This window comes from Helicoverpa zea, chromosome 1 (assembly GCF_022581195.2).
Source record: "Helicoverpa zea isolate HzStark_Cry1AcR chromosome 1, ilHelZeax1.1, whole genome shotgun sequence".
Taxonomy (NCBI): domain Eukaryota; kingdom Metazoa; phylum Arthropoda; class Insecta; order Lepidoptera; family Noctuidae; genus Helicoverpa; species Helicoverpa zea.
In genome coordinates, this window is record NC_061452.1 from 7,098,181 (window position 1) to 7,125,821 (window position 27,641).

At 38.6% G+C, this 27,641-nt stretch overlaps 1 protein-coding gene across 7 annotated transcripts in view; it reads right to left on the minus strand.

Annotated features, from left to right (window-relative positions):
• Positions 1 to 27,641, minus strand: part of LOC124645699 (septin-7) — a 32,577-nt gene that overhangs the window by 3,357 nt on the left and 1,579 nt on the right. Inside the window, exons 1-10 of one of the 7 annotated variants that reach the window (XM_047185592.1) lie at positions 25,244 to 25,578; positions 24,470 to 24,471; positions 6,140 to 6,460; positions 5,355 to 5,514; positions 5,026 to 5,236; positions 4,552 to 4,807; positions 4,172 to 4,367; positions 3,921 to 4,089; positions 1,987 to 2,065; positions 604 to 824 (exon numbers count right to left, since the gene is read on the minus strand). In XM_047185592.1, the coding sequence (XP_047041548.1) occupies positions 604 to 824; positions 1,987 to 2,065; positions 3,921 to 4,089; positions 4,172 to 4,367; positions 4,552 to 4,807; positions 5,026 to 5,236; positions 5,355 to 5,514; positions 6,140 to 6,460; positions 24,470 to 24,471; positions 25,244 to 25,274 (1,646 nt within the window). In that variant the 5' untranslated portion in view covers positions 25,275 to 25,578. Of the gene's footprint in view, positions 1 to 603; positions 825 to 1,986; positions 2,066 to 3,920; positions 4,090 to 4,171; positions 4,368 to 4,551; positions 4,808 to 5,025; positions 5,237 to 5,354; positions 5,515 to 6,139; positions 6,461 to 8,278; positions 8,486 to 14,905; positions 15,456 to 17,575; positions 18,092 to 23,265; positions 23,837 to 24,469; positions 24,472 to 24,643; positions 24,726 to 25,243; positions 25,579 to 27,641 lie in introns of those variants that run through there. The other 6 variants (XM_047185583.1, XM_047185600.1, XM_047185570.1 and 3 more) reach the window with 6 other exon arrangements.

Below are 27,641 nucleotides of genomic sequence, written 5' to 3' on the forward strand. Positions count from 1 at the left end.
GTGTCGCGCTCCCAGGCGAGGCGCTCGGCGTGCAGCGCGCGCTGGCGCTCGTCCAGCTCGCGCGCCTGCGCCTCCAGCGCGCGCCGCGTGGCCTCGTGCCGCCGCGCCAGCTCCGCCTCCGACTGCTGCAGCTGTAGCGCGGTATAAGACACAAGCAGTACGTACTCCTTGGAGTTGGCCTCGAGCGAGCGGCGGCGCAGGTCGTCGAGCGAGAGGCCGGTGTCGCGCTCCCAGGCGAGGCGCTCGGCGTGCAGCGCGCGCTGGCGCTCGTCCAGCTCGCGCGCCTGCGCCTCCAGCGCGCGCCGCGTGGCCTCGTGCCGCCGCGCCAGCTCCGCCTCCGACTGCTGCAGCTGTAGCGCGGTATAAGACACAAGCAGTACGTACTCCTTGGAGTTGGCCTCGAGCGAGCGGCGGCGCAGGTCGTCGAGCGAGAGGCCGGTGTCGCGCTCCCAGGCGAGGCGCTCGGCGTGCAGCGCGCGCTGGCGCTCGTCCAGCTCGCGCGCCTGCGCCTCCAGCGCGCGCCGCGTGGCCTCGTGCCGCCGCGCCAGCTCCGCCTCCGACTGCTGCAGCTGTAGCGCGGTATAAGACACAAGCAGTACGTACTCCTTGGAGTTGGCCTCGAGCGAGCGGCGGCGCAGGTCGTCGAGCGAGAGGCCGGTGTCGCGCTCCCAGGCGAGGCGCTCGGCGTGCAGCGCGCGCTGGCGCTCGTCCAGCTCGCGCGCCTGCGCCTCCAGCGCGCGCCGCGTGGCCTCGTGCCGCCGCGCCAGCTCCGCCTCCGACTCCTTCAGCTTGGCGCGCTTCTCCCGCACCTTCATCTCGAACACCTGGTGACCGGTCACACGATATGCTTAATAACTTATGCCATACTAGTTAACCGCTGACCCTGTCGTAACATTACTATTGACAGTCACGTCGCCCAATGGGCCAATCATGCCAAGGGGCCAATCAACATCATCCGTGCCTGAATTAAAAACCTCATCTGCCCAAGGTGCTCTTGCTGAAAAACGGAGAGAATGTGGCGAAGAAGTTTAGAGTTTTTTTAAATTTGGAATACTGCTCCAGAAATGTTGTATGAAGAGGCATGTTTTTTGAATTTGAAACATTAAACTGAATTGGAATCATTTGTCCAGCAGTGGACTGCTATAGGCTGATGATGATGATGATGAAACTGAATTTAAATCAATGGCACTATTCGTTATAACTCAAGAACGGACTATTTAGGAGATGATTTACGTGAAGTTTTCACAAAATCGGTCGAGCGGTTCTTTAGCGCGTAGTTTTGTATGAGATGAAGTGCTGGGGTTATTATATACTTTATGAATGGCTATTTAACGCTCATCAGAGTTATTATTTTAACGTCCATTTAAATATTGCCCAAAATTGACGTTTGCAGTAATAATGTAATATTGAAGATTCCGATATATTTTTTATTTTTTTATAGCGACCAAAATTTTAATTCCAAAATATTTTTATCGTAATATATTTTTATTGTATAGCACAATGCTATTGCAGGTCTAGGGCCTCCTTAGAAGAAGTCGTTTTGTTTAATTTGTACAAATACGTTGACGTGGCTATATAGCCATCAATGCATTTGCCTTTCGGCTATAATAAAAAAGCTGTCAGCAAAGCTGAAAAGTAGTCATTATTTATACATAATTAAATAATTATTATTTCATTTTCAGACATTCTTCTGGAAAAAGCATTATATGCCTCGGCGGAAATGACAATTGCCTGACCCATATAAGTGAAGTCCTCGCATCTCGTCCATACTATTATTTAGCACCGCTTTGGTGTACACGAAATACAAGTGTAGTGTAAAAATTATACGTAACTTCCTAATTTTAGCTGACTAAAACTGCTCAGCAGAGTTACAACATGGACTCGATAGCTTGTGAGTAAAAACACTGCATTGATCACAGATAAACTTGTTTTTCGATTGTTTGTGTGTTATATTTTAAAGATTGCCTTTGCCATAGAATAACTGACCTGCTCCATTTCACTTTCCATCTTCTTCATCTTAAGATCATGTTCCCGCTTTTCTTCCTCCATTTGCGCCAAAGGATTCCTGGGAACAAGTATTAACATTTAGAACTATATGCTCGACCATAGACAACATCGTAATAAAGAAAAAAATCACCAATAAAATAAAAGAAGTAAATATAATGAATTACGTATCAAAAAAGACATGCAAAACAAGTCAGCAAGTAATGGGGCTCAGTTCAAGTATCATTTATTTTATTCGACATATTCACTGTTTAACGACATTCACATCAATAGGTACTTCTATAGACAAAGGAGGTAAGGCGATATGTGAAATGTGGGCCACAGTAGACCAGTCACGTTTAAACGACGGCCAATTTGTCAATTGGGTTTATTAGTTGACGAGAGCAATTTCTTCGTTTCTAGAATCAGGATAAAGTTATTTTACATGCCAGACGATATTAACGCGTTGAGATATATCCGCTGAAGACAGATACATGAATATAATACATACAATTACAAAATGAAAGCAAAAGCGTGCATGTCACCAAACCCAAGTCTACACACATAAAAAACTATACAATTAAATCGTAAAAATTTTTGAAAGCTTTAACTTGTCATTTTAAAATAGTTTCCATCCGTCTATAAATACCGAATATGACTTACTGTAACAAGAAAGATTATAATAAGTAATTGAAGTGACTCCAAAGTTAAAGCTTACACTCTTTGAAAAAGAAGCAGGGGGATAAAAGAAATGATTCAGTAACTAAATGTTCGGGAACAAATAGACAATAACAACGTGCTACATGTACAAGCTGCAGTTATGAAAATACGTCGACGCGACGGACTTACCAAACGGTCATGAAACTGTTCATCAATCCTTGCGGGCACAAACTGAACCAACACAACCAGAGTTAACGACACGCGGCTGTGACCCGCAAACACTCACAGTGGCATCATTAACAAACACAACAACACACAATAAGCAACATTTCAATACATACGACTATTGCGTAAAACAATAATCTGTTTCATATGCATAGTCATTAACAAGTTGTGTACATTAAGAACATAAAATACAGGTAATTTTGCTTTTTTCGTGTCCGTGTGATGTAAGCGGTTTATTGCAGTTGAAAGACAGTTTACAAGACATTCATGTACCTATTACACAAATGAATGCTGAGAAATCAGTGTGCAGTCGAGTGTGACACACGCAAATTAGTTGCAGTCATCACTATTTGGACGCAACGGACATAATGAGGAATAAATTGTTATTAATGCCACTGTGTAAGCGCGTGGACTGCAAGTTATTATGATATATGATATTAATCATGGTTATTTTAAAAAACAACAGCATTAAACACATATGTTATTTTTTCAAATAATTCATGAACCAAAGATTATGACAACAATTAATATTTCATTTCTGCATGCCCAAGCACAGAACATTCATTAATTAAGGAATATCAATGCAGAGCTATTTTAAAAAATGTATCTAAGTAGTATTAAAAATAAAATAAAACTCTGTAGCACATAAATGCGACAGTAAATAGAAGAGTTAATGTTAAAGGTGACCAGACATGCAGCAATGAAGACTGTTAAATGACCACTCATTAATGTTTAAAGTCTTGACAAAAAGTTATTTTAGTCCATGGAATCCCAAAATGAAGTCTGGTCACCTTAAATGCGGTGACAGCAGTAATAAAATAAACAAATGTTAGAATATTATTAAATATAATGTACGTTTTAGCAACCCTGTCTACTTAGGTTGTTATGTCTAATCATGCCTGTTTCAAAAATATTGTTGTAAAGATCTACTAAGACCCGAGAAACAGGTAAACACTCGATTGAAAAGTTAATCTGTTAGCACAATATAAATGACAAGTTGACATGGAGAGCGGAATGAGGCGACAGATAGAGGTTAGCAACGGTCGTCTTACTTGTTGGAATTGATTCTGTGCGGTTTCCCGTCGTGAGAGAGGCCGGCGAGCTTCCGGCAGCGGTAGTTCTCATAGTGTACAGAGCTCGTTACGTCCTTCAGATCCTGGAGATGCGTCCTTATCACCATGTTGCGCAACGCCAGAAAGTCGCAGTGTTCCAGGTTTTCCACTGTAAATAATCAAACGTATTGTTATAATTTCAAGTCAGCTGTACATTAAATTGTTCAAGTGTGAAAGTAGAGTGAGTATACCCTCGGCGATGCCCCAGGGGTACTTGCGGCCGCGCACGCGCCGGCCGTCGGTCTCGATGACGGTGTTGGCGCCCACCACGGCGAACGGCACCCGCGTGCGCAGCCCCCGCGCCGCCTCCGCCACCTCGCCCTCCTCGCCCGTGCTCTCCGGGAAGTCGTAGATCTTGATTTTGTGTTGACTTATTTCTTTCATTATCTGCAGACGAGTTGTTTTATTTTTTATAAACAGTATGAACAAGTCATAGGAAAGACAAACTACCTCTTGATGTTTGTACTAGGTACTCTGCCGCCTTTCGGTAAGGCTAATACAATTCACGTATAACTTTATTTCTTTTTAACATCAATAAATTGCCACGGTTTCCACTTTCCACGTAACTTACCTGTTCTTTGAAATCTTTACACTCCTCCGGAGTCATAGTGTCCGCTTTCGCGATGACCGGAATGATGTTGACTTTGTCTCCGAGCCGCTGCATGAACTCGACGTCTAGCGGCTTGAGGCCGTGCCCGCTGGGCGCGATGAAGTACAGGCAGCAGTGCACGCGCGTGTCGGGCGGCGCCGCCTTGCGCGTCACCCGCGACTCTGCGTTCAGGAACTCTTCATACTTCGACTCAACGAAGTCGATGATAGGTTGCCAACTAAAACATTAAACATTTCAGCACCAACAATATCAACACTTCAATAAGAGTCAATAATGAAATCTAAGACAATCCACCGTATTCTGCTCAATAATGTAAATGATAAATTATTATTGTTTGGTGAATGTCGTCGACGAACTAATTTCGCGTGTTGTGTGTTAATTTACGACAATATTATTGCATGCAGCGTTCTCGAAAGGATGTTTTGAATCACGCACCAATTGCTGTTGTCGACTGCATCGCCGAAGCCTGGTGTGTCGACTATTGTTAGTGTAAGGTTGACTCCATTCTCTTTGAGGATCACCACGCTGGTCTCCACGCCGACCGTTTTCTTGACGCGTAGTGAAGGACCCGGATGTTTGTCCCGATCGTATACGTCCGTCAAAAACAGTGAGTTTATTAACGTTGACTTGCCCAACCCCGTTTCACCTAAAAATCGTGAACAAGTTAATTACTCATTAAGTATCTCAATCTTCACAAGAATACACACAACTAAATCTTTAATCATCAGAAATGTTCGTTATTCTCTCACTAAGAAATATCTTACCTACAACCATTAACGTGAATTCGAATCCCTTTTTTACTGCTTTTCTGTATACTTGGTTTGGTAGGTTTGCAAATCCGACATATCCATCTAATTCTTTGGTTTTTGGCTTTTCTAATTTTGGTAATTCAGGTTTTGGCGCAACTGGTGGGTGGTCCGGTTTCTGAAAATTTTGAAACAAAAATAGAAATAAATAAACTTACATGAAAACATCATAAAAAAATTATTAGGTGTTGGATGAAAACACTAAAACTTTTTACTCGCATTGTTTGAATACCCTCGAACGAATACAAACACTGTTATTGTTCTGAGTGACCGCTTATAATGAACACTGTTATGAGATAATGATCGTCGTGGTTGTATGCAATTTATTATTAGCACGACGAAATAGGTAGGTAAGCTTCGTGATCTATCTAGTTGCACGTGATAGAAAACGAACAAATAAGTATCATGTATATACCTACGTATACAAAATACGTTTATTTAAACTAAGCTGAAATAATTAAGCTTTTCATCTGTATATGTTAAAAAAGGTAGGCCACGAGAAAAACTCTCTAGATACACTTTTGTAAATAAATAGGATACGGAGATATACGTAGTAAGAAACAAGGCGGCTGTGCTCTACTAGGTACCTAATTCAGCATCGTCAAGCAAGGTAGTAACTACTAATGATTTGAAATGGAACAGTTTTGTAACAGGAAGAGGAAATATTAGCGTGTGCTGACTGCCAACTGTTTATTGAATCTCATGAGTTTGTCATTATGTCTACTTAAGCGGAAACACCTTACCTTGATGATGTTCTCTGTAGAGCGCAGCGACGCACCAGGAGGCGCCGAGGTGGGCACGGGGGGCGCTGGGGTGGGGGGCGGCGCCGAGCTGGGCGGCTTGTTGGCGTCCACAGAGACGCTGTTGCTGAGCTTGCTGATGCTGCCGTTGGACTCGTGGTGGTTGTTCTCCAGCTGGTCGGGCAACGTAGTGGCGCGCTTGGCGAGCGCGTCCTTCAGCACGGAGGGCGGCGCGGGCGGCGCTGCTATCGGCGGACCCGTCGCACTCACGCCGCCGCCACTCACTGAGTCCGACTTGAAGAACAATTCTCGTTTACTTTGTAACTGGAAAAGAACAGAATTGTCATTTAGTAAATTTCTATTTTGCTTCATAAGTGATCTTTAAATACCTTACAAATTACTAGAAAATGTGAAAAGAATTACGTAAAATGTTGAGAATTCCTACCTAGTTTTTTTATTAAACATGTACTGTGCGCATGTCGTTAAAAATCAATAAATGGATCGCATGCTTTATTCAGTATATCGAGTTTATAAGTAAAAGTTCTCTTTCAGTATTTTAGCTATTAGATTATATTACTGGAATGCAAGATTCACTGTAAATAGTTCCTTTACAAGGTTTCCGCTGCGTAAAGCTATTAATTACCCATCAAATAATGAACAGAGTTGTATGCAACGCAACATCGTCACAATAAATACAGGCAACTAAAGTATAGCCGTACAAGTCGGTCTAGCCGGCTCCATGCGAGCGTCAGATGACTCACCGATTCCAAGGTAACGTTACTGGACAATGAAGTTATATATATCTATAATGCTTAATTAGGTACGTACAGTATGATACGTTGTATTCTAGTGCGTAAGATAAATTCCACGTAGAAAGAACAACAAGAAAGCGCAAATGGCCCGATTATAATATTAACATAGCTAGTTACTACGATGGCATTACCCAAGAAAATATTAAAGTGTGCAAACGAGTTAGTTTCACTGTTTAAAACAAATACGTGCATGAAGTAAACACGCATCGTTGCGTCGATCAAGCAAACCTCGTCGTACCAATAACTAGTAATTACGTAGGTGCTAAGAACGAAAGCGATGACTCACATACTGCATAGTTGGTACTTAAGATTCACTGAACTATCACAAAACAAGCCCTACTCTTATATTAGGACGAGTTTTCCGACAAAACCCATGAAATTAATGAATAGCAAGAACTTATGTAGTCAACTGAATAAAAACTCTCAACTGGCCTTAAAATATAAACGAATGATTTCTGGAATTTCAAGGCACACATGTCAATAATATCATAAAGCATCTGATCTAAGACAATAGCAAAAGATTAAACACACTTGACAAGCTACCAGTACTGTCCACATGCATATGCTGGATATTACATATTTATAAATAATACAGCCGCATGGCCATTTAGGCATATGCAAAAGAACAAGAAAGTGGATACGCAAACACGTATGCAGTTTTGCGAAGTGCGACGACCGTAATGCGTCTGTGACGGTTGATTCTAATAATATCTACAAGCGATGTCTCAGCCTAACAACACCCTAACTATTGCAGTTAACCTTAAACTTACAGTGAAATAGCATTATGTTTAACTTCTCCCACAGTCATAAATACACAGATTTTTAAAATGATTTTTGAATGTTCATAACCATTTTCTTAGGGAGTGTGAGCCAGATGGGAGAGTACAGAGATGTTTCTATCTCCGATAGCTGGCAGTTACATTCGTGGAGCAGTTGCAACATCGACACACGGCGCATCACGCATAGAATACATTTCACCATTTCACATGACAGCACACAAGAACTTCGCATTTATTGTTAGCAATAATAGAACCTATTACACTTCAAAACATCAGTAGTCATTAATGAATCACATACATCGATACAGAATAGCAATAGCCTACTGAGCCCTCGTAGCCCAGCACTGCCATCCGGCGAGTGTTTACCACAGCACGGACATTGTACTGTAACGTAAATAATCAAACTCAACATCGAAACGGAATTTTGTTTGTTTGTAGAGCAAGCACGTATAAACAACCTATACCGAAATCTTGAAACAAGTATACTAGCACTCAATCGTGAAATTATCGGTACCGTATCGTTACGTTATCCAACAACATTCTGTACTTACATTTTCACTGTCAATTTCGTATTTGATTTTTCCGTTCTTCCGTTTCTTTAAACTTAATGTTTTCTTTAGTGTACTAAACATTTTACATATTTTTTAAATACTGAAGATAGCTTAAGGACATTACTAGGAAGATTCACCGTCAAACTTATCAATCCAACTGACTTTGAAAAGGTGAACTTGAATGTGGATAATCGTACCTATTACATATTATCATTGAACTAAAACATAACACTATTGAACTTCAATAAGGATAAATCGTATTAGTTATCCGTATGGGAAACTAGGCAACCACAGGCTCCACGGTCGTCCTTAACTCAACTGAGTAAAATTTATCCAACAATTTATTGTTTGCGCGAGGCGGTCACGCTGACACACTGTAGCTGAAAACGACGCTGACTAATATTCTAGAGATTAGTTAGGTATTGTTTAACCGTAAAGCGACATTATATGCGTAATTAGAGTTCGTGTCATCTAATGCCGGATTCACAATCAGTTCTACTATACTACAATTTGCCATATGTGTAAAGATGTGGTGTGCACCCTTGTACTACAGTCTGCAACAAACTCTTTGAAAATTAGCAGCTTCTTTCACAGGTTTAAGGTCAATAGTTTGATCCACCTCACTTTGTACTTGATACTTTGTAATAGGACTCCACCCTTGAAGCTTAATAGAGCAATAATTAAAACACTAAATAATGAGCCAGAGGCAGTAATTACACGAGTGATTGGATATCGACAATGCCGTATTGTCCTCCAGGCTAAACGTCAGGCGTCAATAACCAAAATATTGTGTGTATACAAACGATCATTCATTTGTGACGATGCTTTGTGCTATACTATAATGTTATCTCAATTAAATGTTACTTGTTCAACATCCAACCACAATAATTTTCCATTCATTGTAATAATTCTTATCTTTGTTTTCTAAGCATGTAAGTCTGTATAACACTAAGAAACATACAACGGTAAATTTACACGCATGTAGAATAACAAGCAGTTTCATCTGGCAAAGCTGTGAGTCGACAACGTCGGTATTCGTCTTATACCGATATAAAAATCCGTCTCAGACATTGCCAGTAAAATTGCAACGCTTTACTCGCAGCGCGTGGCGCCAGGCTACAGAGACAACTTGCTCGATGAGACGATGACTCTTCCTGGTGGCTGTATACAATATGACTCAGACATGACAGTGATACCCAAGAACACGATCTTAATTTCCGTTTCATAGTCAAAGGACAATGCTATTCTTTGTATGGAAGTTGGGCTCAAGAGTTGCCCACAGTAACTGCATAGTGTATTATGTTCCATAGGCTTATAATAGGTCCCAGACCGAAATATTTCGAAATCTATCCCAGGAGTGCTGAGAAAAACTGGTTTGACTCTTATTCAATACTACGAAAAATATGCTTACGAACTCTTAACTATTCCACTTTTATTACCTTAATTGAAATGCATTATAATATTAATCGACAAATACGAGGTATTGAACGAGATTTTTTTTTACCGACTTCAAAAAATGGAGGAGGTTCTCAGTTCGTTTGTATTCTTTTTACGTAAGTACGTGCATAACTCCGTCGTTTACCAACCGATTTAAACAATCATTTTATTGTTTAAAAGGATTTACTTTCCAAATAGTTCCAGGGTCCAGGGTCTGGTGATAGAAACCTTAAAACATTATGGAACTCTCGGAAATTGTAAGCACATATCGAATAAAAACTTGTCAATCGGATATGTCTCCGACACCACAAAACTGTGGAGGTTAAGACCTGACCTGACGATGGAGACGACAGTGAGACGAGGGAACTCCTCAACGGTATCTATTTACTACCTCGTGTTTGAGCTTATTTTATTCGTCTTGATAAGATTTTTCCATTGCCATTAAGGATATTAATTGCATGACGCTACTCGAACTTAGGACTGATTGTGGTAGATAGAGACTGAAAAGCAAGAGCAACAACAATTACCTTTAAACGTCTATTTCTGTTTTTTTTTTTTTTTTATCCTGTTAACAGTGAAACCACTATCTATCTGATATATATATCTCTATCTATCAAGAAAAGAGGTTGTTAGGTTTGTGGCTGCTTAAAATGGCTTGCTAACAATGGCTGGCTAACATTAGAACTGGTTTTTCTCGGGACCTCTGGGACCGATTTCAAAAATATTTGGATTCCGTCTTAAGAGTGAAGTAAAAAACCTATTTTAATCATTCCCACTACTGGGCAAATGGCTTGGGCTTTATAAAGTGACTGTTCAAGTTTAACATTTGAACCGGTTTTTCTCGGGACCTCTGGGACCGATTTCCAAAATATTTGGATTTCGTGTTAACAGTGCAGCAAAGAACCTATTTCGACCACTTTCACTACTGGGCAAATGGCTCAGGCTTTGTTAAGTGACTATCTATGGAGAATATTTGAACCGGTTTTTCTCGGGACCTCTGGGACCGACTTCAAAAATATTTGGATTTCTTGTTCAGAGTACACTATGGAACCTATTTTAACAATTTCCACTACTGGGCAAATGGCTTGGGCTTCATAAACTGACTGTTCAAGTTGGACATTAGAACCGGGTTTTCTCGGGACCTCTGGGACCGATTTCAAAAATATTTGGATTCCGTCTTAAGAGTGAAGTAAAGAACCTATTCTAACCATTCCCACTACTGGGCAAATGGCTTGGGCTTTATAAAGTGACTGTTCAAGTTTAACATTTGAACCGGTTTTTCTCGGGACCTCTGGGACCGATTTCAAAAATATTTGGATTCCGTCTTAAGAGTGAAGTAAAGAACCTATTCTAACCATTCCCACTACTGGGCAAATGGCTTGGACTTTATAAAGTGACTGATCAAGTTTAACATTTGAACCGGTTTTTCTCGGGACCTCTGGGACCGATTTCAAAAATATTTGGATTTCGTGTTCAGAGTGCACTATGGAACCAGCTGAAACTACTCCCACTGCTGGGCAAACTTTGAGCCCACACCCTGGCATTGTCCTTTGGTTTTAATGTTATAAGTAAATGGCAGCAAAACCTGCATAATGTCTTTCAATACAGTTTGTAAGTTGTGATGAGTCGAGATCCTAGCAATAAGTAGTTATAGTCATTAATACAAAACAAAAGGCTTGATTCATTAAATGCGAAGACATGGTTGCGGTTAATGTGCACAGGTGTGTTCGCGACTTCTTCATAGTGCGTACCTACGTACTCTTTTTCGTCTAGAACTTCAGCATTATTTTCGACACAAAATATAGATTGGGCTCTCAGTAACTCGTGATTTCCTTACCTAGTATTTAAAAAACGCATTTCAATTTCGATCGCTTCGGTTTCACCATAAAACCAAAAAGGATAATTTAGGTCGCCAGTAATATCATACTTAGCCTGCAAACTTTCTCTGCACAAACCACGCGTTGCTCTTCAACCATTTTTCGAAAGTGTTTCTTATTTTCTTACTAGGTACTTAATTATGCAGGCTAATTAATAATACTTGTAAACGAACAGGTATTATTTATGGAGTTGTTATCAGAATCCAAAGATTTACTAAACATTACTTTCAAATGTATGGCTTGATGGAAGAGTAAAACCTTCACCGATGTCAACACAAATCGGGTCGTCGACCGTGCCGTACGAGGACTGATATAAAAGCAAATCAATTCACTGACAAGTGAATACCGTGAGAATTGCGAATACAATCACATACGTGAATTAGTTACGCAATAAAATAGATCGCTTGCCAACCTACGCTCCATAGAAGTTACGATTTTAATAATCCTCTCAAGAACAGATTGTAAGATACATCACTAGTGGGCGGAGGACCCTCGAGCGTGGGCAAACCGGAGCCAACACAAACTCATCGAGACCAAGAGTAAGGAATACGTATAACAATAACTGAAAAAAACTTTAAATTAATTCCGTACCTATATGATAGGCATACACGAAACAGATACAAATTAATTATGTATTGTAAAGGTACACTGCATTGCTGTGACGCTGTCGGGCAAATAGAAATTATTGGACAAATCCTATTGAACATAGTCTGAACGGAGAAAAGCACGTAAAAACCATGAGAACTAAGAACAAAGTCAGTAAGTAGGTCTGTGGATAAGAAAGACTAACATGCACATCTATCGTTCCACACTGTAGAGCAATATTACAATGTGGAATCGATTGTAGATTGCTAACACATCTAATCACAAACGAACTATAATCATAAAGAAAGTAGATTGATATTCTATTTACGGGCGTCACCTTCTATATACTTTCATTTGCACTTCGTGATGTACCTAATTTTACAAATCTTACATTCAATTCGTATTTTACAACAAAACTTTAAAGTATTTTTAATAGATATATTTTTGAGGCTACTGAATTTTTTAAGTGCTGTAAAGACGAAGGTGAACCCAATAAGTATTCTCTGGTATAAATACTTTTGTGGATAGACTTGTTAAGTACACAATTGTATTTATTTTTGAAGTGTATTTGTGAACTATACATAAGTTTAACATGTAGTCTAAAACAATATAAGTGACGCATGCTCCGAACTAATAATAAAAATACAAAAAAAAGCTACAGAACCACATCAATTAGGGAGACCTGGTTAACTACAATTAAGGAAGGAAATGGAGCATCAAGCATCGTGTAACTGAAAGTCCATTACATACATTTCACATTAAACTGCATTGGTTTTCTGTTTGTTCTTGAAATTCAAATAAAAATTTCTAGCTGGAGAATACGCAACTCAATCTATGTTTTGATATTAAAGTACCACTTAAACCTGGAAACATGTATACGGCGAATGCTTTATTTCAATCGATAGCGTTCCGATACTCCGATATTCTGAACTCGACCTAAGCTTCTTACTCAGGTACTTTCTGAAGTACTACCACTCCGACAACTCAGCAATTCTTTACCACAAGTGCGAAGTACGAGGTGAAATTTTTTGCTAAAGAATCAAGAATATTAAAATCAATACTTCATTACACTCTCCTCTGTTACGTACCTGTGTGAATCGAAACACAACTGAATGGCTTTTATGTGATTTCCACTACATTACATAAACTTTACTATAAACTATATGCATAATATAAACTATGTATATGTTTACACCGGGTCTTTAATCATAATTTAAGAAATAACCGCGATATAACGAGAAGCACAAAATAAAAAGAATAAAAAAAAGCCATACAAAGTCCAATAAAGCATAGGTACAGAAAAACAATTTTTCTATATTGGCAACAGGTCTAGTAGGAAGATAATCATTATGTTTTAGTGTCATTAAGCTTAGTACGCCACCGGCCATGAATTTTTAAATTGAGGTTAAATTAATTGTCACTTGAATTAACATTGTGAACTTACATGTGCATAATGGATCATTACGCGGATAATTACTAATTGAGGTAGAAGGTTTGTGCTCAATAACGAAGTTATAATTATTGACATCAGAATCTGATGTCAATAATTATAACGTGAATAAGGAGCTAGCGTGCTAGAGCTACTTCTAGTTCTGGAACAACTTATGTATGAATTGTGACTATTTCCAGCTCCAGAACTACTAATAAAATACCATAGTAACCCGTGCGTGAACCAAAGTCAAAAATTAGCAGAATAAATCCACACCAGACAAGCCGAAGCTCGGGATATTTTGGTGGCAATTCATTTAAAAGCTAAGGACTTAATAAAAGTTTACACGTGTTTCTAAATTAAGACGATTGAATGAACCTCTTCTACGAATGTATAAAAACAGCAATCTTAGTTGATTTTGAACACAATTTATTAGTTTTTATCGGTTTTGCGATTCTCTTTTGTGGGATTTTCTTTTTCAATATAAGTTCCTAACTGATGCCTAGAAAATAAAAATGGAATAAAAGGAGAAAAGAATTCAGTCACATTATTATCCGAATGTCCCGAGAGATTTTGAAACCAAGTTGTCCAGCAACCTGAATATCTTGGGTCTCGGTCTCGACTCAAAGGGCTCGCTGCAATGTTTTTTTTTTTAACTTGGCAAAGGCTCACTAACCTGTAGTAGGTACAACGACATCTGTCTGTTGTTCTTGGGAACTATATTTTTTAATTCTCAAAAAGAAAACCTCCCATTGAACATTTCGTTAAATTACGTACACATTTTAAAGACTCAGACTGTTTTCAATGAACGTAAGGCTGAACATAAAGATTTATTAAGTTATCTAAGAGTATACTAGAAACCATGTTGTTAGATATATGGACGAACGTAGTAAGTGCGATTGTGACTTATTACGCTATTGACAAGTCATCGACCCGGGAACTGACGAGGATTAGGAAATAGTTACTTGGATCTGTTCTGCATGAAGAAACGGGAAGTCAATCAAATTCATATTGACAACCAGTAATATAAATGCTTCCAATGGATAGCATGAGACATGCATACAAACGACTTTCTGTGCCAAAGGTTCAATTGAGTTACTCCGTTATCAACCACAGTTTATTTATACTTAGACTCAACAACAGACAAGCAACAGGGTTTAAATGATGCTACAATATAGGTACATATTACGCACGTACCAACTGACATAAGTTCTAAAGGCACATCTGTTATTGCTTGGTTACGCACGGAATTTCCTACTTAAAGTGTGAAATTATTGACATAGTTATTGTTTTATTCACCTCAGCTTTCCTGCGCAACGATAAGTTCCTCCAGATATCGCGGGGACTCGTCCATCCAACTTTAGCTTTATCAGTTGCACTGTCTCCAACGCTGCTAGAACATCTTGTTAATTTAGTTTGATGGCCGTTGGCGTTATTTAGTGCGCGGTTTTCCATTTTAAACACATCCGAGTATTCGTCAACGGTTGAAGACAACAAAAAACACAAATGACGCTTCACTATTGATATCCTCACAAACTGGTCTGTATCTCATGACCATTGAAAAAACACTTTATGTAACATTGTAACAAGCTAATCCTTTAAAAGTATCCTTTTGTATTACACAAAATACGTTTTGTGCTAAGTGTATACCGTTTCGGTTGTATTGATGCACTGTGCGTATCGACATAACAATCCTCTTCGTCTGTTACCATAACACTGGATGACACAAGTAATAAACAGTTCTTAAAAATAGGGAAATCACAATAAAATTATTTATCTTGATTTAACGAAAGCCTATAAACAGACACTGTTTGTTGTAATATGAAGCACCGTTCACGACTGTCAGTTTGAGGTTAAGTTACAAGCGATACCGGCTGCCGGTTGGCGCGCCACACCAGCGCACGGTTTCGAGCCTGTCCTACACGGGTTGATTAAGATTACAAACATTTTGACGTTTTTGTTGCTCACTATTGGAAAACCAATGAAATAAAGATTACTTATCATTCCCGCGTTTCTCAAAAACATATTCAATACCCTTTTTTCGTCCTAATAATTTCTAACATTTCTCATTTGGAAAATAAGCTTTATTATCGCTGTATCATGTTAAACATTTGTAAGACATCTTGATTACCTACCTACATAAAAATACCAAAATTAATCGAATAGGTACGGTCTCGGGCGGTAACAAAAAGCACCACGTGTGTAAAGACCTCCTTAAACTCAGGTACCGCTGAGTTAATTATGACTGTATCCATATAGACGCAAAAGGATCCAGCCCGTCACACTTATGCCCACCAGACACACAAAGGCAAAGCAATTGTTCCAAACAGGGTAAAATAAACTACCAATGGGACGCAAAATGGTTCTTAATACGATTGTATCAAAGTTGAGAACATATCGTCACTCAATGGCGGTTAGTTTTTTGTACACAAGACTTCACAATGCAAGAGGAGAACGTGCCCCAACCGCTTTTGCCGGTTGGTGAAAAACTTCATACCAAATTCGTTTCAAAAACAATATTGGATTGTTATTTTAATTTAATATTTTACTTTGCATAAATCCAAATTACAGCAAATTCTCAAAATTTTTAACTACATAATACTTGGATCCCTATGCAATGGTCCATGATAACGCGTTACCGATTAGAATTCCAAGAAATTGTACCTACTTGACAAACAGTGATAAAGAAACATTCTCAAATATGCGTGCCTTGTGAATGATGCTTACTCATGCGACGAGATGAATAGACTACTTAGTTTTTGTATATTATTATCACACTCATCTGTAATTTGGCAATGTAATTCGCAGCAAATCAAAAAGAACTTTAGTAAACTAAGGTCCATGGATTCAAGTATGTATTTAATTATTGTTCCAAGAATTTTCAGGTCAGGGTGCGACCGTGAAACAGTTAATGTCTGTTTAGTGAATTCGACACATGCGAGCAGAATGTCCGCCACTGCACGAGGTTATTTTTAACCCTGTAGACACGGGGTCAGTCACCCCTCCCGCACGCCGAACCAGTCCTATCACATGAGGAACTGCGTGGGAATAGGCTACCAGAATGTCTTACCAAGACCGATAACACTAGAGAAGACATTACATACTCTATTTTTTAATCCATGGAAAACTGAACTTTAGCCATTAGTCACGAGCATTTTTCGAAGATGAATCACGAGTCAGGATTGCGATTTCTTTTACCTTACTAGCATTCCATATAAGTATTCGTGATAAGGACAGTTTTAAGTATGTATTTTTAAGTAGGCACTTTTATCATTATGTCAAACCTTCTTTCCATCCACATTTCTGAGACACAATAATATAAAACTCTTGATGCTTTCCTCTGTCACAGCCGCTTATACTTTGAACTTATAACTACTAACAAAAGTAGTATTTACACTATACCAAAACTGATACAGAGTTTATATCAATGTCATCTGTTTTTTTAATAATTTGGTAAGCTTTATATGTTAGACAAGACACATTAACTTAAAGGTCTTTGTTTTTCCTTTTTTCGTAATACGTTATTATTTTAAAACTGCTGCCTGTAAAAATAACTTGTCTGAGCTGCCAACCCTCAAAGCGATGTTAATACAAGACTGTTTTATGTAATGCAACACCTGACACGGTTAAGTACCTATGTGGTTATGGTATCGATATGTCTCAATGTAAACAAACTAGTTTCAGGCTCACTACAAGTAACTTACATCATCCGATATATGTTTCGGTGTTTTGAAGCTAAGACAAGTTAGCTTGAATAATATTTCGTTTTTTTTTTCAGCGATTCGTTTATTTTATCCAGAAACAACGATGAATAAACTATCGAAATCCGGTATGACAAAAAATTAGAACGTTAGTTTTAGACGGCTATTCGACTAAAATAACACATCCCTTCCTCGGGGTGCGTTGACTACTATTAGGGGAAATATTGAGGGTGCACATGAAAAACGGCAAGGGGACTCTGACACTCACCGTTGCCGTGTCGGTAAGGGTGACGGTAGCAGAGGTGGGACCATTCGGAGGTGCATTGAGCGTAGACCCGATGGACACCTGATTATTAGCATTTTGTTCAATGATACGCTGACGAAGTGCTAATCTTTCAAGACTGGCTAGGCGATGTGATCCGCCAGTGCCTTCTCTGTCTCGTTCTCTAAGTCCTGTAGTGCTGCCTGCGCTGAATGAACCACTGTATTTCGGTAATGTAGGTGGTGGAACAGGTCTGGCTGTGCCGCTCCTGCCGAGTAGAGAGCCACTGGAGGTATAAGCATAACTGCTAGGAGTTCCAAGTGTAGCTGTACGCGGCGCGGCACCGATTCCATTTAGGGCACCTGTGGTTCCATTGACGGCGCCACCATTCACCGTCGTCGTGCTGCCGTTCATCTCCCTATAGAATTTACCGTCATGCGAGTATTACAAAACACACACTCAGTCACTGCGTACTTCGTTACGATCGCGAATTAGTGCGGCGTCGTGCCGGTGCGTTCAAGCCGGGTGCCCGACGGAGGCGGTTTGACAGCTCGGCGGTGCAGACGAGGCGCGCGGGCGGGCACGGCGCCCCGCGCTCGACGCCTCCGACGTCGCGGCTTGCCATCGCTGCCTACCCCGCTTCATCTCTGGATTATTGCCATACGACCGCCAGACCGGAGGGTTGAAAATGCATTGTTGATTGCTCTCTGTCAAGGTCAACATATTCTTAGAGAATAGTAGGCACCTAGGAATGTCCCGCCTCAATTTGTGAGTGTTAATGATTAAAGTTTTAGTAGCCACTATATTTTTTTGATGATGCCACCGACACAAGATCATTATCATGTTGATCTATGAGGCAATCATCATCCTCCGAGCATCGTCTATGAGGCAATAAAGGATGCATATATTTTTTTAAATTGATAAACAACAAATGAACTAAAAACGTACTTTCTCTTCGAAACAACGGAACCGAAGCCAAATGTCGCTTTCAACAAAAATGTAGATAACAAAAAGATTCATTTACAGACAGATTTTTCATCTACTCACGATATATGAAGCGAGGTAGAATAAATTGTAAGCTAACAAGAAAGGAAATGACGCTGTCTAGTTCATCGGCCTGGATCCAAGAAGCATTGAGGCGACTACACTAACGGAAGTACATTTAAGGTAGGTAAGTACAAAGATTCGTTGTGTTATAGGAGCTCCCATTTTAAATTCGTAAGACAATAGGTACCTCTTCCAAATTAAGGACCTTTTATGGTAACAGTCAGTGTAGTAGGAATGGACACAAATTTGACATAAATAGTATTTGAATGTGTATAAGTCCTGAATAGTATAAGCGATTCATTAATGTAGGTAATGAGGAGGGAGCACGTGTTAGTCGCATGTGGCAGTGAGGTCCAGCCATCGACCGCCACAACGCGCATGCGCGTTCTCACCCCAATCCTGCGACCGTCTCTCTTTGCACAACCCCTCAGTGCATGCTTCACCAACGTGCTTCCTCGTGGTAACCCCCTCTGAATGACAATAGTGGTATTGCACTAATTTAAAAAAATATTGAGAGAACTTTGTGGTATTATGTTAAATTATACCAATTCTAAGAACTGTTCTGTTAAGGCTCAGGAAACCGACTAATAGATTGATTAAAAGTTGGACACGAAGTGTTGCCGAACCATTGTGAATAAAGAAGTCTAAAAATTTCGCTTGTTAAATCCCATTATAATAGCTTTATTCTAGTTTTTAGTTTTTGTTGTTTTAGCGGCAGTAGAAATAAAACATAATATGCAAAAGTTTTTACTGACTATCATGCTACACAATAGTCTGGTGAAAGACTGCTGGCCGTCTTTCACCAGACTCCAGCAGCAGTACAGAACCATATAAAATAACCATCAGGTTACAATTCGGAATTCAATTAAATACACTGATAGTCCTATTATAAAATGTTATTTATAACGTATAAGCAAGCGCCATCTAACGGATGTGGCTGTCGTATTTAACATGCATGCACTGCACATTACCGCTAAACGTAGCATGAAGCGGACAAATGTAAACATCGTACACACAAGCGACTATTAGACTCATGGATACAGTGTTATTACTGGCTTATCACCAGGTGGCGTTGACTAAATGCAAAACCTTTAAATTGGGCATGTAATGAGGAGAGATGACACGCATGCAACAAAGTGTGTGCTAAGTATGAATGTAGATGGATGGAGAGAAGAGGAAGACCTAAGAAAAGATGGATGGATTAACTGAAAGATGACATGAATAGGAAGGGAGTGAGTGTCAGTATGACGAGTGACAGGGGAAATGGAAGAGGATGACATATTGCGCCGACCCCAAATAAAATTGGGAACAGGGCAGGAGGAAGAAGAAAGGCCAGCCAGCAGCTGGGTAGTAATTGTTGAAACTTTTCAGATCTTAGACCAATTAATAAACTAAAGCAATTACCTGATGACATTTGGGTATCATCTAGTTTACTTCGGTCACACAAAACTAATTGCCCGGAAATGTTTATTTTTTACCAGCCAGGACTTAAGAAGCAACCGAAAACTTGTCTAACCAATCAAACTGCCAGTAAATGGAGCTGATTAATCTCTAGAAGAAATTAAAGCATAATTATGTAAATGATATGTATGATTCATGACTTATGGTCATGTGTCTTCACAACACATTGCCCCGATTTATAGAAATCGTATACATAAGATATTAGATACCAGAACAGAAAATGAGAGTATGTATGAATGCGTAATTTCAACGAGGTACACAACAATCTACTTTTCTCATTGAGCCTCGAGTGAGTAGAACAGTGTGTTGAACCGTATACACGTTGAAAGATAAACTAAAGATGTATGGGTACATATATATACAGCTATAGCACTGGTACCACCAGCTGAAATGGAGCACACGTAAACATACGCCTAATCTTACAGGTTTTGTTCGTTGTAATCATTGAGAAAGTCATAAAATTCAAGAAATAAACTTATTTAAACCTTCATTGTGTGTCCACTTGCTATTTCTGCACAATACCTATATTGCGATGTGCACTTATGTGTTACGGTCTGAATTGATGCCGTCTGTTTAGTAACGAACCTCAAGCTAAATCAAAACATATGACGACGGACTGGCCATGCTGTTTATTAAGTAATTTATGTTGGAACATACCAATAATAGTGGTGCATTATTTTAGCAGCTTCAGTTGGGAAGTAAATTCATAAAGAATTTAATTAATAAGCTTATTAGCTCTAGTTTTAACCGTTCTCAAAAAAAGATGATTAATTTTACATTTTATTTACATAGTTGTTCATAGGAAGGTCCTGCCTTAAGTGTATTGTTCGTGGTGTCCGGATACAATCATACTTAATATTCATGACCAATGCAATAGTATGTATAAGTATTAACCCACATTTCACCAATTTGGGAAAGAAAAAGTGCCGTTGGTAAGTACGTTACTGAAATATGTTTGGACCTAATTTAATAATATGAAACTTAAGTTAACATGGACCCAAATGATAGTAGCCGAGACAACCACAATCTGTACAATTAGTCCAATTGAAACTTACTTAAATTTGTCAGAAATCGTCGTACTTAGCTTTAAAGATAAGATGCATGGTGAGTCAATAATACATTATGTACACATTAGGCGTGATAAAACTATTGAGGTTGGTAATTACCCAACTAGCGCACTTGACAATCATTAGTAATCAGCTATTACTACATGCCTTTGCAGACTAAAATGGAAAACGAGGCTAGAGCATCAATTTACCTCGTTTAAGTTGTTTCTTTAAATGGGGTGTATTGATGTTCACCATGTGCACTACGTGCTTGCAATTTAGGACTAAATCTTAAAACCTTTTCAGATGAAAACGATTCCGGTAGAAATCCACAAAAGCGAAATTAATCACTGGCTACAAATATATACAGCGACGAGCGTGCCGCTAAGCTAAACAGGCACGTGCGATCATACTAACAGGCCATGTTTCTAAAACAAACCCCAGTACACAAAGCACAATTACAACTCAAACAATTCGGCGAAGTCACGCTGAATCAGAAATAGAACGTAGCATAGTAGAACATAACATTACAACTGGTCAATGACCAAACTGCACCAATTGGGACGCAAGCTTGCCTTCTAAATCGATATGTAGAAATAATAAATATCAATATGTGGAGAAGATGAAGTATTCGCATAGCGCGACTCATATGCAAGGGAATTTTAAGAAACTTTTACAAAGCAGCGAGGAGTCTGGAAGTTGGTGTTTAATACAGTGTGTCAGAGAGCATTTAAATGTCAGTCTTGCGCCTGATCTCTCTCCAATCCTGTCGGGTTACCGTCCCATCGGACCAAGACGAGGAGTGCACCTTTGTCTGTGCAAATGCTTGAACACTATTATTATCCTTCGTAGCTGGCTGATCTCCTTAGAGAGAATGCTGCTACACTGTTGCCGACAATCGGCCTGGACACCACTATTATAGCATTTGCGCAAAGATGAGATATTCACGTATTTCTTTCATTCTATCATACCATATTAGGAAACTCACTCTTTGGACAATTAAGAACTTATATACATATTTAAAAAATTAAGTACTGCCATGCCAACGAATTTAAGGCCGTCACATAAGTGGGATACCTGCGATGATATGATATGTCATGATGATAGAATCTCGAGCAATTATTATTTATCGAATTTAAGCGAAAAACAAAACGAGTAGTTTGGTACTTTGATGATGCGAATGAGCTATCAGGTGATTAGGTACAGAATCCAAACAACAAATAAAAAATAATGCAAATTATTTTGAAGAAAAGACTAAGTTTTTTAAGTGTTAATACATATGGGCGGAGAGAAAGGCAGGCCATATAAAATGGGTAGATTATCGGAAGGAAAGTTAACAATATAGTGAGTATTAATATAGCGGAAGACAGAACAATTGAAGATTAAACGAAATTTTAAATTTCTTCACGACCTTAGTCATTAAAACATGTGGCAACATTGACTCAACCATCGTTTGTTTCAGAGTTTCAAGGTCAGCTAGGAAACACTGTCCTCATCTTGTTTTAAAATCATGTTTGACGTGTAAAAATATAGATTTCAACCTATTTGCTTAATAAATGTCATTTACAATCTTACTCCTGGTCAACCTTAATAACAGTTCCAAACGTCTTATTTTTGTAGCACATAGACAGAAATATTCTACTAACCCTACTATCCTACTAATATTATAAATGTGAAAGTTTGTGAGAACGTATGGATGTATGTTTGTTATTCTTTCGCGCAAAAACGGCTGGACCGATTTGGTTGAAATTTGGTATGTAGATAGGTGATACCCTGGACTAACACATAGGCTTTTTACCAAATCACCTCGCGGGCAAAGCCGCTACCGGATTTTACAGAATAACCACAAAACATGGTCTTCGGAGTTGATATTTAAAATCCTTCAAAGCGGGCAATATCTTGTTGCAATAAAGTACTAATAATATCACCAGCGACCTCTTCCCTCTATACAAATACATAACATTGATAAGAGTATCAACATAGCTACTAACAGTGCTATGTCACTGTTTTATCAAAATCACATTCTTGTTAAACTAGACAGTACATATTTGCTCGTTCAAATGGGTTTAGTTACTGAACAGGAAACTCCTGTACGTTAATTAGGTCATAATGTATATTCTAATAATAACAACATACTCTTACCTGGTCTGAAGAATCACCACAAGGCTTATATCGAGCCAAAACTGGTCTATTTCTTGTCCTATTTAGTGGAGACTCTGATAAAGACGTCATTTTTACGTATTTCACAGGCACAAGTTTAATTTGTACTTATTTTATTCAATTATAAATAAACTACACATCCATATTCTGTTCAAGAGGAAAACATACTGTTTTAATTACTGCAAATAATGTTCCACTACTCACTAACAAACGCGATACCACATTTTTTCGTCGACAAATCACATCCGGAGAAGAGTCGAGTGAAGACCGTGTGGGTGATTCAACTGATTACGACAAGCACTTCGCCTAGAACTAAAACTGATAAACGTTAATGTTGTTTCACTAATAAACACACCCCATCTGACTCATAAAATTGTAGGCCACATATTGTACAACTCGCCTTCACGTTAGTCAAAAAAAACCCCGTGTGTTGCCATTTATTGCAACAAAATCATCTGGGATCATTGACTGCCTGGTATGAAAATGTTATTTTCAAACAGACCGGAACCAACAAAATAACGTCTTTTAGGATTCATCAATTAAGTTGTTTTTTTCTCGTGGACTAACTTGTTGTTTTTATAGGCTCAATAAACATTATTTTCACAATAATATCACAATGCAACGACCGTTCCACGATTACAAATTTAACTTACTGAAACAATAAAACAATTGCGCGTCGTGGATAGCGAACTGGTTCGTCACTGCAATCAGTAGGTACCGATGTGTAAGTGCGGCCCAGCTCGCGCCGACGACGGTCACCATAGGGAATTGGTATCGGTGTCATGGTGCTTGCTGCACCCGACAGGCGACGCCTGAGGGCCGAATAGCGGTCGCGAATTCCTACTCGTAATTCAAATGACGCACGCAACACATACGTGCCCAGCGGACAAACGGTCCTGGCGACCTAATAATTCCAACAACTCGATATCACTGCATTACTAACGATATCAATGAATTTATACAAGTAGCTAGTGACGAAGTTCCCTAAATTAACCACTAACCATAAAGTTTCATCTATTCAACACCACCTATTTAAAATATTAACATTATCTTTGTACCCATATTCGTATCAGAATTAACGATTTAATTTGATTAACTGGTCTGATCAGAGCCCTACCTTTTACATAATTTCAGAAATTAAAAAAAACTGTTTAAGAATATTTTAATAGGATAAAAATACACTCACCGCTGATGATGCACCGTTGATATTGCAGCACATGAAACAAATAAATTAAAATGTTATTAAACATCGTAATTTTTGTATTTTTGATCAAGTGTTTACTGGTATTATTTTAGCCACTGTTCACTATATATTTTTATGCACAGTTTTGTATTTAAAATTGATATCGTTTCAACATACCTAGACAGGGGAGACAACATGTACCTACGTCCTCAAGACTTTCTGTGCTCATGAAATCAACGTCCATTAACGACAATTATTTTCACCTGCTTTTTGTTTTATTTTATGTACAAAAAATAATAATTAAAGGTGCCAAATAACACGCAACTATGTGTGGCAAAGCGAGCCATACTACTTACTCTGTATAGCAAAGTCAACGCACGATTCAGTGAATCACTAGACCTGTATGCTAGCATTGTTTTGAATCCCGATTGTTTTCACGTCGTCATTGATGGACATATTAAACAAATGACGCGACCCATTAAATATTAAAATCAATAACAAGCCGGGTTTTCTTTCATCTAGCATTGTCACTCTGTTACTCTTCCTCTACCACGCACGGGGTAAACCAAGTGTAATTTCACCCCATGTTGGATGAGTCCATAATAAAAATCGTGATACAAATCCAAGAGTTTTTTTATATATGTAAAAACGTATTAAATCTTGTTCTACATTGTTTGTTAATTTCAATTAAGTACACTGAAATCTACAGCAGTCGGTAGGTAAATATTAAAATAATTGTATTTAAAAGGAAAATCTAAATAAAATAAAAACCCTTACACGATAAACCGGAAGGTTCCATAGCTTCCATGATAATTTATATTTTTCTTGATGTCTTCTTTTTGATAACACATTTAGATTATTGTCATAAATATTATAATTATTTTTTGGAGAATAACTTGCCTTCTAAAAGAAAAAGAATGCATCACTACACTTAGGGTTGCCTACGATTAACCAACTGTACATCAACCTGATTATTAGCAAATATTGACAATGTGACAAAGTTAAGTGTTAGCTAGCTTTGTGGACAACAATATACGACAGAGACTTTACTAGTTGTTTACATAAGTATGTGAGATAAGTATGCGTTTTGCGGCGGCAACGAAGAGCAGGCGGTGTGCGCGCTCGTCAGCGGGGACTGAGCTGGCAAGCGCGATACTGCACAGCGCGTGCAATTGCACTACAAGCTATTTCAATACATGCTGGGAATTCGCGAGTCGGCGGATTCCAGCCCGCGACAGGGTGGCCGCGCGCTCTGCTGCGTCGCGTGCCCCGTAAGGTCAATCGGCTTAAAACGAGAGAAACATGGAACGCTTGGAAGAGAAACAAACATCCACCAATCCACAAATCGTGGAGGATAGTTCTAATTATCTATATTTTTTAAAGGCGTCGAAACTACAATATTATTTATTGGTCTATGATATTATTAAGATTAAGATGTTTTTTTTGTTCATTTGTAGAATTAAAGCTAGTAAACTACTTATACTTAACCTGTTGGAGAAGACTTCACTATCCCGGAGTGAAGTACGCTACTTTAACAGGTAACAGGAAGTTCCCGGGGACTCAGATTTCTGATTGCGTTAATTTAGGTAGTACACGTAGGTATAGATGTGATAGGAATATATATTTCGGAATAATAGTTATTAGTTGAACCCTTTTCTCTAAGACAGTACCTAAGTATTTAGTCTCTGAAGAATTATTTTTATGTTCCCACAAATAAATTGTAAGTGTAATTTATTGCAAACTAATAAAATGAAGGTCACTTCCATTATGATGGCAAACATGCATATCAATATGAAATGGGGACTGATCAGCTACGTACAAAACCAGATATTTTAACAATAATTACCTATATCATTAATAATTTGTACACTAATGTATTCTAAGCATAGCAAAATGTGAAACAGAACATCAGATTAGTATAATCTTAAGCACGCATGTAGCAAAATAATTTTGTACACAGTATCATTAGATTAGTGGTTTATGGTTTAGATTAGGCGGGCAAGAGCGGCCGAGTGTACCGGGACCGCGCAGAAAGGTGTGGATTACAGCGAGGGCGACATAGTGGTCAGTTTCCGCGTGAGAGCGCACATCCTGGGATGAGGTCACACGCTTCATGCACACGTCTGCACACGACAATAGGTATATCTATCCAACAAGAGGGATACTACACGGTCAAGCACAAGTGCGCTAACTATACGCACATCAAAGTGCTATAGTAATTTTGTTGCAAATTATTGTTAATAGTTTTCTATTAGCCAATCAATTTCTTTATTTGTATATTTTCAATCACAAAAATATATATGTAACAAACACACAAAAACAATTGGACTAAAAAAAACCATCAGAATGCTACATAATTCCTGTGTATCATAAACTATATTTTATATAGATATGGAAAGTAGTGGTCCTAGAAATGCTGCAAATAGATCAAAATATTTTTATTTCACTATAGTCTCTGTTTTTTGTTGAGTACCTCAGTAACTAAGTCCTTACTTCTGAAATTCAAGTAAGAATATTTGTCAAGGTAAATACTTTCACTGGTAGCGGGAAAGATGTTTTACTTAAGATAACATTCCATATGCGGCATAATCATATCGATCGCAGTAATATAGTACCTCAAATAAATAAACTACCATCTCGACTTAGCACACAAGATAGTTGCCATGTTGAATGTTGACACTGGCTGTTATTGTGCCGATTGTTGGTACAGCCAATGGTCTGATAACCAACACCTTATGAAGCACTTGTTAGGATCAAGGGATTGATTCAGTAGGCAGTTCTCCTTGATACATAGATTTCTATCTCTGGGGCCCTAACCAAACAGTCCCTTGGACCCTGTGCCCAATATCGGTGGCCACCTATTATAATTTTTTAATATATTTATTTATTAATACTTCATGCACTTTTTGTACAATGGCGGACTTAACGTCTTAGGTGTTTTTTCCCAGTCAATCTTTAGGTGGTGGAGAAATGGCAGTGGTAGGTGCAAAATTTTTGATATTTAGTTTAAAAATATACAATATATCATATTTCTTTGTAATTAATATTGGAAAATGTCAAAAATACTTTGTTAAATAATTAATTTACAGTTTATAATTAACTCGAAAGGTCTATTATAATTCAAATTTGAATTTCCCGCTACTAGTTGAAGCATTCATGTTAACAGATTTAAAAT